The sequence below is a fragment of the Xenopus tropicalis genome, chromosome 3 (assembly GCF_000004195.4).
Source record: "Xenopus tropicalis strain Nigerian chromosome 3, UCB_Xtro_10.0, whole genome shotgun sequence".
NCBI classification, from domain to species: domain Eukaryota; kingdom Metazoa; phylum Chordata; class Amphibia; order Anura; family Pipidae; genus Xenopus; species Xenopus tropicalis.
Window position 1 is genome coordinate 131997038 of NC_030679.2, and position 14834 is coordinate 132011871.

General features: G+C 39.4%; 1 protein-coding gene across 5 annotated transcripts in view; it reads right to left on the minus strand.

Moving 5' to 3' along the window:
* Positions 1 to 2131: 2131 nt before the first annotated feature.
* tacc1 (transforming, acidic coiled-coil containing protein 1) overlaps positions 2132 to 14834 on the minus strand; it is a 60726-nt gene continuing 48023 nt past the window's right edge. For 3 of the 5 annotated variants that reach the window (XM_012959392.3, XM_002932784.5, XM_012959391.3), the window contains 7 exons: positions 12191 to 12295; positions 9416 to 9492; positions 9117 to 9160; positions 7973 to 8133; positions 7580 to 7686; positions 6563 to 6683; positions 2132 to 5434 (listed from right to left, as the gene is read on the minus strand). In XM_012959392.3, coding sequence (XP_012814846.1) covers positions 5366 to 5434; positions 6563 to 6683; positions 7580 to 7686; positions 7973 to 8133; positions 9117 to 9160; positions 9416 to 9492; positions 12191 to 12295 — 684 coding nt within the window. In that variant the 3' untranslated portion in view covers positions 2132 to 5365. The remainder of the gene's footprint in view (positions 5435 to 6562; positions 6684 to 7579; positions 7687 to 7972; positions 8134 to 9116; positions 9161 to 9415; positions 9493 to 12190; positions 12296 to 14834) is intronic. The other 2 variants (XM_004912512.4, XM_012959393.3) reach the window with 1 other exon arrangement.

A 14834-nucleotide genomic window follows, 5' to 3' on the forward strand; every position in this document is an offset into this window, starting at 1 on the left:
AATTACGGAAATCCCCAGATCCTGAGCATTCTGGATAACAGGTCCCATACTTGTACATACATATGAGTGGACAGACAGCTCTATTTATATATTTGTGTAGCACTGCCTACAGGTATAAGGGTAAGGGTGTTAATCCATATGGCAGCCACAGGCATCGCTTCTCCCTTGAAATAAATAGTGTGCATTTTATATCAGTAAAGTCTGCACTATGCCTTATATCATTTTTATGTAATTACATCTATATGGTTAAGACTGATACCTCATACAAGCCCTTTGGGCATTATGGAACATCATCCTAGCCCCAGAATATGCCATACATAATCTATTGAGCTATAGTCTAATATAGGCATTTCTCTACATCCTTTCCCTTGAGCCGCCATTTAGTGATGGGCTGTGTGCTCCCTCAGAGATCAGCTGACAGGAAATAATGCAGCTCTGACTGTAACAGGAAGTAGTGTGTAAAACACAGAACTTTGTCCATTAATTGGCTCATGTGACCTACCATTTAGGTGTGCCCTTGGTTTGTCTGGGTTCTCTATAATTGTATTATCCCAAGGGGTGGCCCTTAGTACAGGTATGGGACCAGCTATCCAGAATGCTCGGGACCTGGGCTTTTCCGGATAAGGGGTCTTCCCGTAATTCGGATCTCCTATCTTAAGTCTACCGAAAAAATTAATTATTAACAGTAATTAAACCCAATAGGAGTGTTTTGGCTCCAATAAGGATTAATAATATCTTAGTTGGGGTCAAGTACAGGTACTGTTTTATTATTACAGAGAAAAGGGAATCATTTAACCATGAAATAAACCCAATAGGGCTGTTCTGCCCCCAATAAGGGGTAATTATATCTTAGTTGGGATCAAGTACAGGTACTGTTTTATTATTACAGAGAAAAGGGAATCATTTAACCATGAAATAAACCCAATAGGACTGTTCTGCCCCCAATAAGGGGTAATTATATCTTAGTTGGGATCAAGTACAGGTACTGTTTTATTATTACAGAGAAAAGGGAATCATTTAACCATTAAATAAACCCAATAGGGCTGTTCTGCCCCCAATAAGGGGTAATTATATCTTAGTTGGGATCAAGTACAGGTACTGATTTATTATTACAAAGAAAAGGGAATCATTTAACCATTAAATAAACCCAATAGGGCTGTTCTGCCCCCAATAAGGGGTAATTATATCTTAGTTGGGATCAAGTACAGGTACTGATTTATTATTACAAAGAAAAGGGAATCATTTAACCATGAAATAAACCCAATAGGGCTGTTCTGCCCCCAATAAGGGGTAATTATATCTTAGTTGGGATCAAGTACAGGTACTGTTTTATTATTACAGAGAAAAGGGAATCATTTAACCATTAAATAAACCCAATAGGACTGTTCTGCCCCAATAAGGGGTAATTATATCTTAGTTGGGATCAAGTACAGGTACTGTTTTATTATTACAGAGAAAAGGGAATCATTTAACCATTAAATAAACCCAATAGGACTGTTCTGCCCCAATAAGGGGTAATTATATCTTAGTTGGGATCAAGTACAGGTACTGTTTTATTATTACAGAGAAAAGGGAATCATTTAACCATTAAATAAACCCAATAGGGCTGTTCTGCCCCCAATAAGGGGTAATTATATCTTAGTTGGGATCAAGTACAGGTACTGTTTTATTATTACAGAGAAAAGGGAATCATTTAACCATTAAATAAACCCAATAGGACTGTTCTGCCCCCCAATAAGGGGGAATTATATCTTAGTTGGGGTCAATTACTAGGTAGTGTTTTATTATCACTGAGAAAAAGGAAACCATTTTAAAAAATGTAAATTATTTGATTAAAATGGAGTCTATGGGAGATAACCTTCCCGTAATTCGGAACTTTCTGGATAATGGGTTTCCGGATAAGGGGTCCGATACCTGTACTTAAAATGGCAATTTTATATTTAGAATTAGCCAATGGCACATACCACTAAAAGTATATTTTTATGAAAATGTCTTTTTTTTAGATGAAGCTGGGTTTTACATTTGGGCTGTTTCTTCAATCTGCCCCTGTATGGCAATCTTTACTATTCTCTCTGATTCATTGCAAAATAAGAAGTTTTAAGAATGGAATAAAAGAGAATACAAATCCAAACAGATTTCAAACAACATTTATACAGACAACAAAACAAGGAAAAATATATATATGTATTTATATATTAGTCATCATAATCTCGTCTGTGTGAGAATTGTCAAGTATTTTCCCAAATATATATATAAAAAAAGATTGCTGTATATAAAATATACTGCGGTTATGTATATATATATATATATGAAGCCTTACTACATAAGAGCGAGCTCTCTACTGGAATTCCTATCTTGCAGAGATGTCAAACTTGCTGATCTCCATACATGAACTACATTTCCCAGCATGCTTTGCCAGCCCTTGGAAGACTGCAAGTTTTCACATTCCTCTACTAAAGCATAATCTATCTGGCTTCCACATTTATGGAAAAATATACACTTTTAAATATATATCTCTTTTTCTTTTGCGTGCAAGAATAGCAGCAAAATCCATCCTGACCCTTCTGGGCCACGGTTGCTTTTTGACTAAGGCTCTAAAGAATCTGGGTGTCCCTGGCTCTAAAAACATAGGACGAAAAAAGGCAAAATAAAACCAGGAAATGGCAACACATTTAAGAACACATAGCTAAGAAGGCATGGTTATCCATTTTCAATATGGCATCAGTTAATATGACTTCAAGTGATAAATCACAGTAGGCAAATATATACATATAGAAAAGAACAGAAAATCGGCATTTGTTTCATTTCTGATAAGCTTGTAATATCTATTTGGCCTATTATGTCTCCCAGTTATAGATGTTTGAAAAGCTTGGAGTTACAAGGCAACTTGGGTTCAATTCTTCCCAACCCAGTAAACTTAGCAGTGGTAAATGGCAGTGGTTCCCAAACCATTAGGTTAGCCTCCTGGGGACTAGAGCACTGACATGGGGGTACTTAGCTAGAATGCCAGGGTGAGATTTGAGATAGAGAACTACTTCTTCTCCTAGATACACCTGGGATGGAGAACTACTTGCTCTTCTAGATACTCCTGGGATGGAGAACTACTTGCTCTTCTAGATACTCCTGGGATGGAGAACTGCTTGCTCTCCTAGATACACCTGGGATGGAGAACTACTTGCTCTTCTAGATACTCCTGGGATGGAGAACTGCTTGCTCTCCTAGATACACCTGGGATGGAGAACTACTTGCTCTTCTAGATACTCCTGGGATGGAGAACTGCTTGCTCTCCTAGATACACCTGGGATGGAGAACTACTTGCTCTTCTAGATATACCTGGGATGGAGAACTACTTGCCCTTCTAGATATACCTGGGATGGAGAACTACTTGCTCTCCTAGATACACCTGGGATGGAGACCTACTTGCTCTTCTAGATATACCTGGGATGGAGAACTACTTGCTCTCCTAGATACACCTGGGATGGAGAACTACTTGCTCTTCTAGATACTCCTGGGATGGAGAACTACTTGCTCTCCTAGATACACCTGGGATGGAGAACTACTTGCTCTACTAGATATACCTGGGATGGAGAACTACTTGCTCTCTAGATACACCTGGGATGGAGAACTACTTGCCACCTAGCTTGAAGGTCAGTTAGGATAAGTCAATACTTATTCACTCTCCTGGATATTCTTGGAACTACAGTTAAATGGCTGATCTGCCAATGTTTTCCTGTATCTGTAACCTTAGCAGGGCTTTGACCCAAAGATTGGACCTCTGAGGAGAGCTTGAACCTAAAAAGTCCATCAGCCGCTTTAAGGGGCATATTAATAAAGTTGTGTAAAATCAGTGGCTTTAGAATACACCAAACACTGCCACTCTAACCCCACATTACACCACATAAAATCACATAATTATAAAACTGTGCAAAATGTTGGTGTAAAAATAAGTTTCGGCTTTAAAAATGAAGTGTAAAAAGCAGAATTCTTTTGTTGCCCTGAATAGGCCCTGCTGCCTCCCATGGGTTACGCCAGGTCTGTGGTGGCATAATATAGAGACACACGTCATTCCCTCTCTGTGTAATGGATGATTTCCGTAGCTGTCATGCGTGTTGTTAATTCACGCGTAAGTACAACAAACTTTGCTCGTGTTACAACAAACATTATGACATGGGCATTAACACCCTTCGGGGGTTATGTTAAAAAGGAAAAAAGTTTCCCCAGAAGCAGTAACCCATAGCAACCAATCAGCAGGTTGAATTTTCTGGTCATCTGTTTAAAAGCCAACATCCTATTGCTATGGGTTACTGCTCCTGGGCAAACTTAGTGCCTTTTTATTAAATATGGGGGTAAGAGGGCCGTCAGATAACCATGATATTTGGCAAGATCACACTGTCAGCATTAAATTAAATAACCTGTGCAGCTAATGGTTGTCATATTGTTCTATGTATCAGCCTTTGCTCCCTGCCCCTTTTTCACAGGCACACTATACTTTACAGAAGAATCGTGTGACACCAGCCAGGCGACTTTAGATAATAGGATCACAACAAGAGGCTCGATGTAATCTCCATGGATCCTCTTACCAGATCCTATGGTGCGTGCATCAGAGGGCGAAATGATGCCGTGTATCTGTGCACAATTAAATTGCATAATAAAACTTGTGTTATTTGGAACACAGCCTGCTGCTTACACAATGGAAATTCACCAAATAACACTTCTCTATAGCTCCTAACTGCTTTATCTTAGATACAAGAGATGGGTCCTCAGAAGTGTATTTCCACTGTTCCAGTTAAAGCTATAAAGCTAAATTTGCCAGAGAAGAATTTGGTCATGTCATGCCTTCTTTATAATTTAAGGGTGTGAGATATGTTTGGGGAATGTTGCATAGTACTTATTTATGTAATGTGGTCCTCTTGACCTGCAAGACAAATAAATTATCTAAACTCCTACTGCATAGGCCAAAGAGCGCATGGCATTCTGGAACCAGTGTTTCCAATAGCCAATCACGATAGAATAATTCATTAGCAACATACAAGGTGGATCAATGACAAAGGTCTAAGGTTTAGACTATATGCACAAACAAAATGTAAGAGATAAGCTTTCCCACAGAAGAGGTATCCCAGGGAAAGAAGCATGAGAAGCACTCAAGAGAAAATTTCAAAGTGCAGTTGCTCTTTGTTATTAAAGGAAAGTTATTATGAGAGAAGCTCTTTGCGGCATGTAAATGGTAAGCTTCAGATGGCATTACGCATTTAGAAGGAATATCTGAGAACTGGAGGTTTTTATTGTCTTTACAAGTGACAAGGATTGGGGCCTATCCCATGCTGTGTCTGGCCAGCAGAGAGGATTAGGGATGGGGGTCATTCCTTTATTCACTCCGTCCCATCTTTGCAATCAGTTCATCACAGATCTTCGTCAGCTCTTCAATCTCCTGGTTCTGAAACACAAAAGAAATCATTGGCTTTGTCAGTTATGCTGTGGAGAAAGCACTACAGGTATGGGATCTGTTATCTGGAAACCTGTTATCCATTATCCAGAATGTTCCGAATTAGGGGAAGGCTGTCTCCCATAGAATAATCATATCATTCAAATTTTCTTTTTCTCTGTAATAATAAAACATTGCCTTGTACTTGATCCCAACTAAGTTATAATTACCCCTTATTGGGGGCAGAACAGTCCTATTGGGTTTATTTAATGGTTAAATGATTCCCTTTTCTCTGTAATAATAAAACAGTACCTGTACTTGATCCCAACTAAGATATAATTACCCCTTATTGGGGCAGAACAGCCCTATTGGGTTTATTTAATGGTTAAATGATTCCCTTTTCTCTGTAATAATAAAACAGTACCTGTACTTGATCCCAACTAAGATATAATTACCCCTTATTGGGGGCAGAACAATCCTATTGGGTTTATTTAATGGTTAAATGATTCCCTTTTCTCTGTAATAATAAAACAGTACCTGTACTTGATCCCAACTAAGATATAATTACCCCTTATTGGGGGCAGAACAGCCCTATTGGGTTTATTTAATGGTTAAATGATTCCCTTTTCTCTGTAATAATAAAACAGTACCTGTACTTGATCCCAACTAAGATATAATTACCCCTTATTGGGGGCAGAACAGCCCTATTGGGTTTATTTAATGGTTAAATGATTCCCTTTTCTCTGTAATAATAAAACAGTACCTGTACTTGATCCCAACTAAGATATAATTACCCCTTATTGAGGGCAGAACAATCCTATTGGGTTTATTTAATGTTTAAATGATTATTTAATAGCCCTAAGGTAACCCCAGGTCCCGGGCATTTTGGATAACAGGTCCTACGCCTGTAAAATGTTCAGTTTTTACACTGAGAAAAATAAAGAAAAATGTGTGGCTCAAAGCATTCATGGAAAGGGTTTTCTCAATGCCCGTATAAAGAAGAACAGCAACTTGCATTATTCCCTACTAGGTTAATGTAAACAATGTTTTGGGGATTGTATGTTTTGCATTATTACTTTGCTTAGGATCCCTCCAGTTTATAGGTTTAGAAGACTGTAGATTTAAGCCACTAGTACCCACCTTTTGCTGCAATGCTCTCTCCAGTGATTCTACCTTCATCTGCTCCTTCCTCAGTCCTGCATTAAGGGCTGCACTTTCTGCTTTCGCCTTTGTTCGCACCTGAGCAATTTCTTCATTGGCTCTTCAGAGATAAAAATACAGAACAAATGCTGTAATAGTAGAAGACTTTCATAAATACCACCTGTTTTCTTCCTGTTACTCAGAACATCATAATACCTTACTATAATCCCCAAGACTGCACACCACTTGGGCAAACCAGATGGAAAACACATTTTAAAATAATCCACACATGCATCCGGCACTTCACTGATTCATGCACATGAAAGGCGGAAGGTGAAAATTTATTTGTGGGGGACTGAATCTCTAGCCCTTGGCTTATGGAATTATTTCAACCTACCTGAATCAGTCCATACAGATAATGATCAGGGAAGGCATTATTTTGGCCAATATATAGTCAATAAGCGTCTGACTCAACAGAGACCAGGCCAGCAGCCAATCTCTGCTTTTGTTTTGACACCTTAACAACATATAATGGTTCACATTTAGGGGCGTATTTAATATGCTGTGTAAAACTAATTCGCCGAAAAAACGGAGTAAAAAGCTGTGTAAAATAAATGGAAAAGATCGCCGTCTGAACGCCGGATATTATGCCGTTATTTTCCATAAGTTCCGGTGGAAGAAAAAACACATAAAAAATTAGGCCGATTTTACGCCGTTTTTACGCCATTTTATACGGCAAAGCCTGCCGATGTGTGGTTAATTTTCTCGCTGTTTTTTACACAGCATAATAAGTATGCCCCTTAGGGTGTTACACCCATTTGTTGGAACTTGGAAGCCACTTATAAGGCCTATGGTACAAGTCCTATGGCAAAGCCTGCCCCACTTCCCATTGAAGTAAACCGTGCTGTCTGCCACAGATGTAGTGATTAGAAGTGGACCATCTTCCACAACAACTACGCAAGAGCATTTTGCCCACCGCTGTTGGCCTGCTATAGACCAAAATATATTGGCACTCACTTGTTCAGCTTCTCCTCAGCATGCAGTTTCAGAGCCTGGTATCTCTGTTCCTCCTGCTTTACCCGAGACAGATAATCCTGGGCACATTTTTTGAGAACTTCTTCATTCTAATTAAAAAAAAACAAAAAAGACAAGGAATTAAAAAAAAAAAGTATGCCCAATTATAATTTGGCAGCAGTGTGCTACTTTATTAGTGTCCTGGGATAACTTGTAAAAGCAATCATGGCAGCTTCCACTCATACAAATAAACAGAAATATGCATTGCTAATAACAATATTCTGGCAGTTATCCCACAGAACTTTATGCAAGAATCTCTCTCTACAATAGACCATCAGCACAATAAGCAGAACAGTTCAGCGATAGTCCATTAAAGTGTAAGGCCTAAGCTATTACCTTTTTGAAGCCTTCTAAGACACCTTTGAGGTTCTCATATCGCCTGAAGAGGTCTGAGAGAGATCGCTCCACTGAGTTCAGATCAGAAATGGCTTGATCCTTCTCTTTAGTCAGTTGCTGGAGGCTCTTCTGGGAGGCCATTTTGCTTCTATGTTCATCCTCTGGCCAATCAAAACAAAGGCAAATATTTAATAGCTGCACTAGTATGGGCAATTACAAACTACTAAGGTGCCCATACACTATAAGATCCGCTCGCTTGGCGATGTCGCCAAGCGAGTGGATCTTCACCCGATATCCCCACCTATGGGTCTGGCCCTGGGGCCAAACGATCGGATTACATTTGTGGTTATGGGGCAGTCGGTTCGGGGACCACATCAACGAGCTGATGCGGTCCCCAATCCGACTGGATTTTCTAACCTGGCCAATCGAGATCTGGCCAATTTCAGGCCAGATATCGGTCGGCCAGGCCGCTCTGTTCTGCCCATACACGGGCCAATTAGCTGCCGAATCAGTCCAAGGGACCGATATCGGCAGCTATAGTCGGGCCGTGTATGGGGACCTTTAGGTAGAGCATAACATTAAAGGGGGGGGTGGGATTCCCCTTACAATCAATTTGCTGTGGACACTTTGTTGTTCTTATTGTTCTGTAGCTGTAGCTTTTTGGGATAAAAGGGTAAGGTAACAACCAGTCAGTAATAACCGATCACCTGTTTGAATGCAAATATCTGAATGGCTGCTATGGCTTACTAGAGCTGACACAAAGCAACCACGCATTACAGTAGTATTACTATATACACAATTCCACTACAATGAATATACACAGTATAAATGTGTCAGTGTATCTATTGACTTGTATTTAGCTGCCCATATGATCAGATCTGACAGGAAGTTAATAGACACTAGGGTTCTTCTCATTTCCTCATCTAATGATGCATTATGCACCCTCCAACATGGCAGGCAACATTTTTATACTGAACAGATTAGCTGAGATCCAACAGGGTGGTCTGTTAAATCTGTTTCCCAAGTTTTTATACATGAACAAATGATCCAGCAGTATGGCTGAATTCAGCTAGGCATGTATGGCAACACAACTTCTCTTACAATATTATAATAATATACACAATATGTCATTGTAAAATCTCACCAATCATCTGTGCAATGGTTTTTTCATACTCTGCAACGATTTTCCTGCAAAAGAAACAAAAATATATTTGGGTGCAATAAATACATTACCTAGGACACTTGTTCTCCATATAAGTAGACCTTTGTCATCATTATGTTGTTCAAGAATTGTATAGAATCAAAAAAAAAAGAGTTCCTTCATGAACCTTTCATTAAGCACATTGATGAGCCGATTTATCACTTGGCAGTGTATTAAGCTAACTGATTGCAAATGAATTGCGCCACAGGCCCAGAAACAATACTTCGCATTATGGAACTCACCTCATTTCCAAAACCTCCCTGTGACTCTCATCATATTTTGTCTGCCAGTCTTTCACTTCAGTTTCCTTCGTAATAATCTGTAGAGAAAACCCACAAAAAAAGGTCAGAGATCATAGGTGGCACATATGGAGCATAACTAGTGTCTAACTAGATTGCTTTTAATATCTTTTCAGAAATAGTTAATGTTTGAATAAACCAATATTGACTCAGCTTCTCTTCACTGGCTGCCTTCCTAGGCTTGATTTCCTGGCCAATGCCCTGAACAAAGAATTAATAAAGGGAAATACAGGAAAATACTTATAGTACAAATGTTTACTAATGGCAGGTGGTTATAGCGACAGGTAATTCTATGGATGGTTGTACTCAGGTCTTGGCTGATATTGAGATCATAATACCAATACCACATTTACTTAATCTCAGTAATTACACTGATTACAAAGGGGCTGGGATATTATGTTTTAATGCTAAAAAAGAGTCATGGTTCCTTTCAAAGACAATGATACTTAATCTTTTTTTTTTTGTCTTGTAGCTTACCAGTGATTCTATGGACATTGATGGCACTAATCATGATGGCCTGCATCAGGTCTACCCAACTCAAGACCACTAGAGCCTTAGCTCAACTCAACTTCAAATATTTGGACTGATTTAGCTCTCCCTACGTGAGGGTAAATCTAAATAAATCAATTGCTAAGGCCTAGATGATTATTAGATTAAGTTAATAATGCTATTTGTACATGGACTTAAGGTATGAGAAAAGCTTAGCAGCGATGGTAGTGAACTGAAGCAATGGTGCATATGATTATTCCCAAATATTACTTACAATGTATCCAAGTATACAGAGCTCCATAATTCAAAATAACTGACTTTAAATCAAGGTATGATCTGTCTCATTCCACAACTGAGCACAGCATGTCAGTTGTGAAAGACACCAGAGCCATGGTGAAGCCTATTCTATGTGTAATCACCTTTATTAGAACATGAGCAAAGCTTCTAACACAATGACCAGCCAGTATAACAGGCACATTACAGCAACAAAATGTGGCACACATAGACATACTATAAAGAAGCAAAAACAAAGAGGGCCCTATTCCCAAGTGCTAGTATCCCCCAGTAATTCCATTGATATACTACACAAGGGATCCCCAACCATTTTTACTTGTGAGCCACAATCAGATGTAAATAGCGTTGGTGAGCACACAAGCATTAAAAAGTTCCTTGAGAACCATGATTTTTAACAAAATCTGGCTACCATATCCACTAGCTGGGCAAACGACTACTTCAGACTCTTCACCCTAAATAGAGAAATGACTACTCAGACTCAATTAGGTGAGCCTGACTCAACTGAAACCAACACCCTCTCCCCTCTCTTCCCTTATTTCTTACTTCAGCAATCTACAGAATTGCGACAATCTGTTTAACTTGTTAAGAATATAAATAAAAAAAAGTTCCTTGAGGATGCAAAATAAGGACTGTGATTGGCTATTTGGTAGCCCCATGTGGACTGCTGGGCTGCTTTGAATAAAATTGTCTCCAAGCCAGAAATTTAAAAATGGGCACCTACTTTGAGGCCACTGGAGCAACATGAAAAGCAACATTTTGCTTTTGGGGATTGGGGATCACTGTGCTACACCATAACAGTGTACTAATATCCAATATCACAGTTCTATAGCAGCTAGGATGGTAGTAAGGACAAAACTAAAATCTGCAATAAAGCCCATGCTCACTATAATGATGAGCTAAAGGTCCTAAAACATACCACCTCAGGTGTTAGTGGACACAACACTTACATAAGCTATGGCAACAATATGACCATAGTTAACTCACAGTATCTATATTTCCTTTGCAACGTCTTTAAGGCAAGGGTTAAATCTAGAAAGTTCAGATGTAGTATAGCTCTATTATGTTTATGTACTATGGCGTGTTACTGAACATTGTTTTTTCCATGGATCCAGTGAACCATTCAATTCAACATGAAAATAAACATGTCACAGGAGGCCACCACTCACGAGTTACCCAAATGCACTGACTCACCCAGAGACTGGAAATCTGCCCCAGAAGGAGGCAAAAACTCAGAGTGAAGGGCTAAATGTATTTTAAATATTATACCATGAGATTTTATAGAATATATATATATATATATATATACATACATACATACATACATGTATAGCTGCTTTTATTTAGGTGGCATTCTCCATACAAATATATATATATATATAGTGCATAATGCACTGGGCTAAAGCTGTTTATAGAGGATACCACAGTGGATGCAACAAATATGGAAACAGTATATACAGATGTTTGGGCATGTTGACCTTTCAGTGTGAACTTTTGGCTGTATACAGGACTCAAGTACTATACCACCCACACTAGGAGAGAGCTCCAGTTGCAGGCAGCCATGTTTGATTATATGAATGTACTAAATGAAAGGGCCTCACAGCTTGCCTATGCTTGAAGTTTCCTTTTCCATAAATTGATTTTGTCCACATAGGTGGGCCAGAATTAGAGTCTTATGATCTAATGATTATCCATGCCAATAAGCAGAGAGTGGTATTCTATTATAGAATAGAAGACAACCCCTGATATGTAGGGACTGTGGCTTAACGTTTAAGAGCAGTGTTAAATGGAGGGCACAGACTGAGCTGACAGTTATGATGTACAGATGCAGCCTGTAGTGCAGGTAAGTTGCTTTGGGATGGCTGTGAATAATACAACACAGAATGCTGATGGTAGAAGCACGTGGACAGTAAATGTAACTTAAAGAAAACGTTTTACCTCCTCCCTGATCAGGGTTAGTATTGCTGCCCGGTCACACTCACTCAGACAGATGCCATCTAGAGCACCGTGCCTTCCAGCCCCACAGATGAGCGGGCTGGGCCTCTGAAGAGATAAGAAAGCTCTGATTCACTCAGTCTCCTAAATTCTCTGATTTATTAAAGGGAAACTATACCCCAGAGCATTGCAGCTGTCTATGAAAATATATTGTATAAAACAGCCCAAAAATATATTTACATGCTAGCATGCCAGTTGCTAAATCCATAATGAAACTCTGCCATTTTATGTACTTAAAGAAAACTATACCCCAAAACAATGTAGGTCTCTATAAAAATATCACATAAAACAGCTCATTTGTAAAACCCTGCTTCATCTAAATGAACCATTTTTATAAAAATATACTTTTTTTTAGTAGTATGTGCCATTGGGTAATCCTAACTGGAAAATTGCCATTTTAAAAACTAAGGGCCACCTACTGGGATCATACAATTTAAGGTGCAAAAAACAAGCCAAGGCACACGTACAGGTTAGGTCACATCAGCCAATGAATGGACAAAGTTCTGTCTTTTGCTCCCACACTACTTCCTGTTACAGTTAGAGCTGCATTATATCAGGTGATCAGTGAGTGATGCACAGAATCATCACAAAATGGTGGCTCAAGATAATAGGTCATTTATTGAGATCAGGGTCGGACTGGGCCCCCAGCTCTAGTGGGCCCCGGGGCCCAGACCCAACCCTTGCGGGCGCTCCCCCGGCCGTCAGTTCCTCCCCTTGATGCGTTCAGGGGAGGACGTCAGGTGGGGGGACCCTGCGAGGGGGGTTAGGGGATGCGGCTGGCGGGAGCCCAGTGGGCCCTGCACCCCCCAGTCCGACTCTGATTGAGCTATACATTGGTTAAGCCTATTCACCTCACTATTATTGCTCCCTGAAGGGTGCCAAGCGAGAGGATCTTTGACCAATATGGCCACTTATGTGCTGGGCCATATCGGGCTGATCTGATCATTTGGCTCTGGAGCCCACTCAGCTTCATAAAGGGGTCACTTTGCCTCGAAACGTTGCACCTCCGCAATAAAGATTTCTAAGGGCTTGTCCCATTTGTAGCTCTGAGTGCCAGTGCTTTTGTTACTCTTGAGCCCACTCACCCATGAATTTCTCCACACAAACTGTCACCTCATGGGCTAAGTCTCTCAGGGTTATCCCTATCCCCTAGTTCTGAATGCACTTGTCATTTCCTCACAATTAGATTAGACACCTTGTGCCACGTTTGAGTCTCTTCTTAAACATAAGCAGATCCGACAAGTGTTGACCCCGATGTCCTTGAATGGATTATCCCGTTTAAATGTGTCCGTTCTAGTGCTGACTCCCATAATCCTACACTAATTGCTGCCCTAAGCAAGATTCAGTATATATATTATCTGGCAGATTGCACCAACATCCAGGAAAGCTTTATAAAGCCTTTATATCTAAATGTCAAATACGCTGGGAAATGCTACTCTAAAGCAAGGAATGGTTGATTATTTAACCCTGTATATTTAACCCTGAAAGTGCAATTAAATGTATATATATTATTAGATATAAACAGTAGTTGTTGTGAGCTTTATGAAAATAATGAGGCCTCAGAAAGTGTTTTCTGCCCCAAACTCCCTCTCCTTTTAACAGATCCCTGCACTAAAATAAAAGGAAAACTAAATCCCCAGGTCTAAAAAATATATTGCATAAAACAGCTCACCTATAAAACCCTGTTTAACCTATATAAACCATTTTTATAAAATAATACTTTTTCAGTAGCATGTGCCATTGGGTAATCCTAAAAAGAAAACTGCCATTTTAAGTATTAAGGGCCACCCCTGGGATCATAGGATTCATGGTGCATACAAACAAACCAAGGGCATAGATACATGTTCAGTTACATGAGCCAAGTAATGGACAAAGCATTATGTTTTATTCCCACACTACTTCCTGTTACAGTCAGAGCTGCATTATTTCCTGTCATATGATCTCTGAGGGAGCACACAGCCCATCACTAAATGGCGGCTTAAGGTAGAAGATGTAAAAGGGCAATATTTACGGAGATATATATATATATATATATATAAGTTTTACCTGCAACTTTCTTGCTTTCAAGGTTAAAACCCCCATATGGTTGCCCTTTTTTTGGCTCCACTGGGATCACCTGACTGCAGCTGGGAAGGGTGGGAGCTACAACAAGGAGCTGGCCACTGCTCCTGTATAAGCTATAGCAAAAAAAAGGGCAACCATATGGGGGTTTTAACCTTGAAAGCAAGAAAGTTGCAGGTAAAACTTAGTCCCTTGGCTAAATGTATATTGAAGCAGTAGAATTCTTAATGAATTGCATAAGTCAGTGTAGGAACTGGTCAAAAGGGATGACTTTGACACAGTTGGCCAGCTTGAAGTATATTGCAATGTATGGACAAACAATCCCTGTTTTGCTTAAAGGGAAGGGCATTTCTTAGTAGCTTAAATGCACCGAATGTCTTAATGTTCTATATATTGATAATGGGTGAGTGCAGAGGATTATTATTAGGGTGTGTTCTGTTCTTTTCTGTATGTATATATATATATATATATATATATATATATATATATATATATACATATTCCAGTTTGGTAAGATTCTTTATTA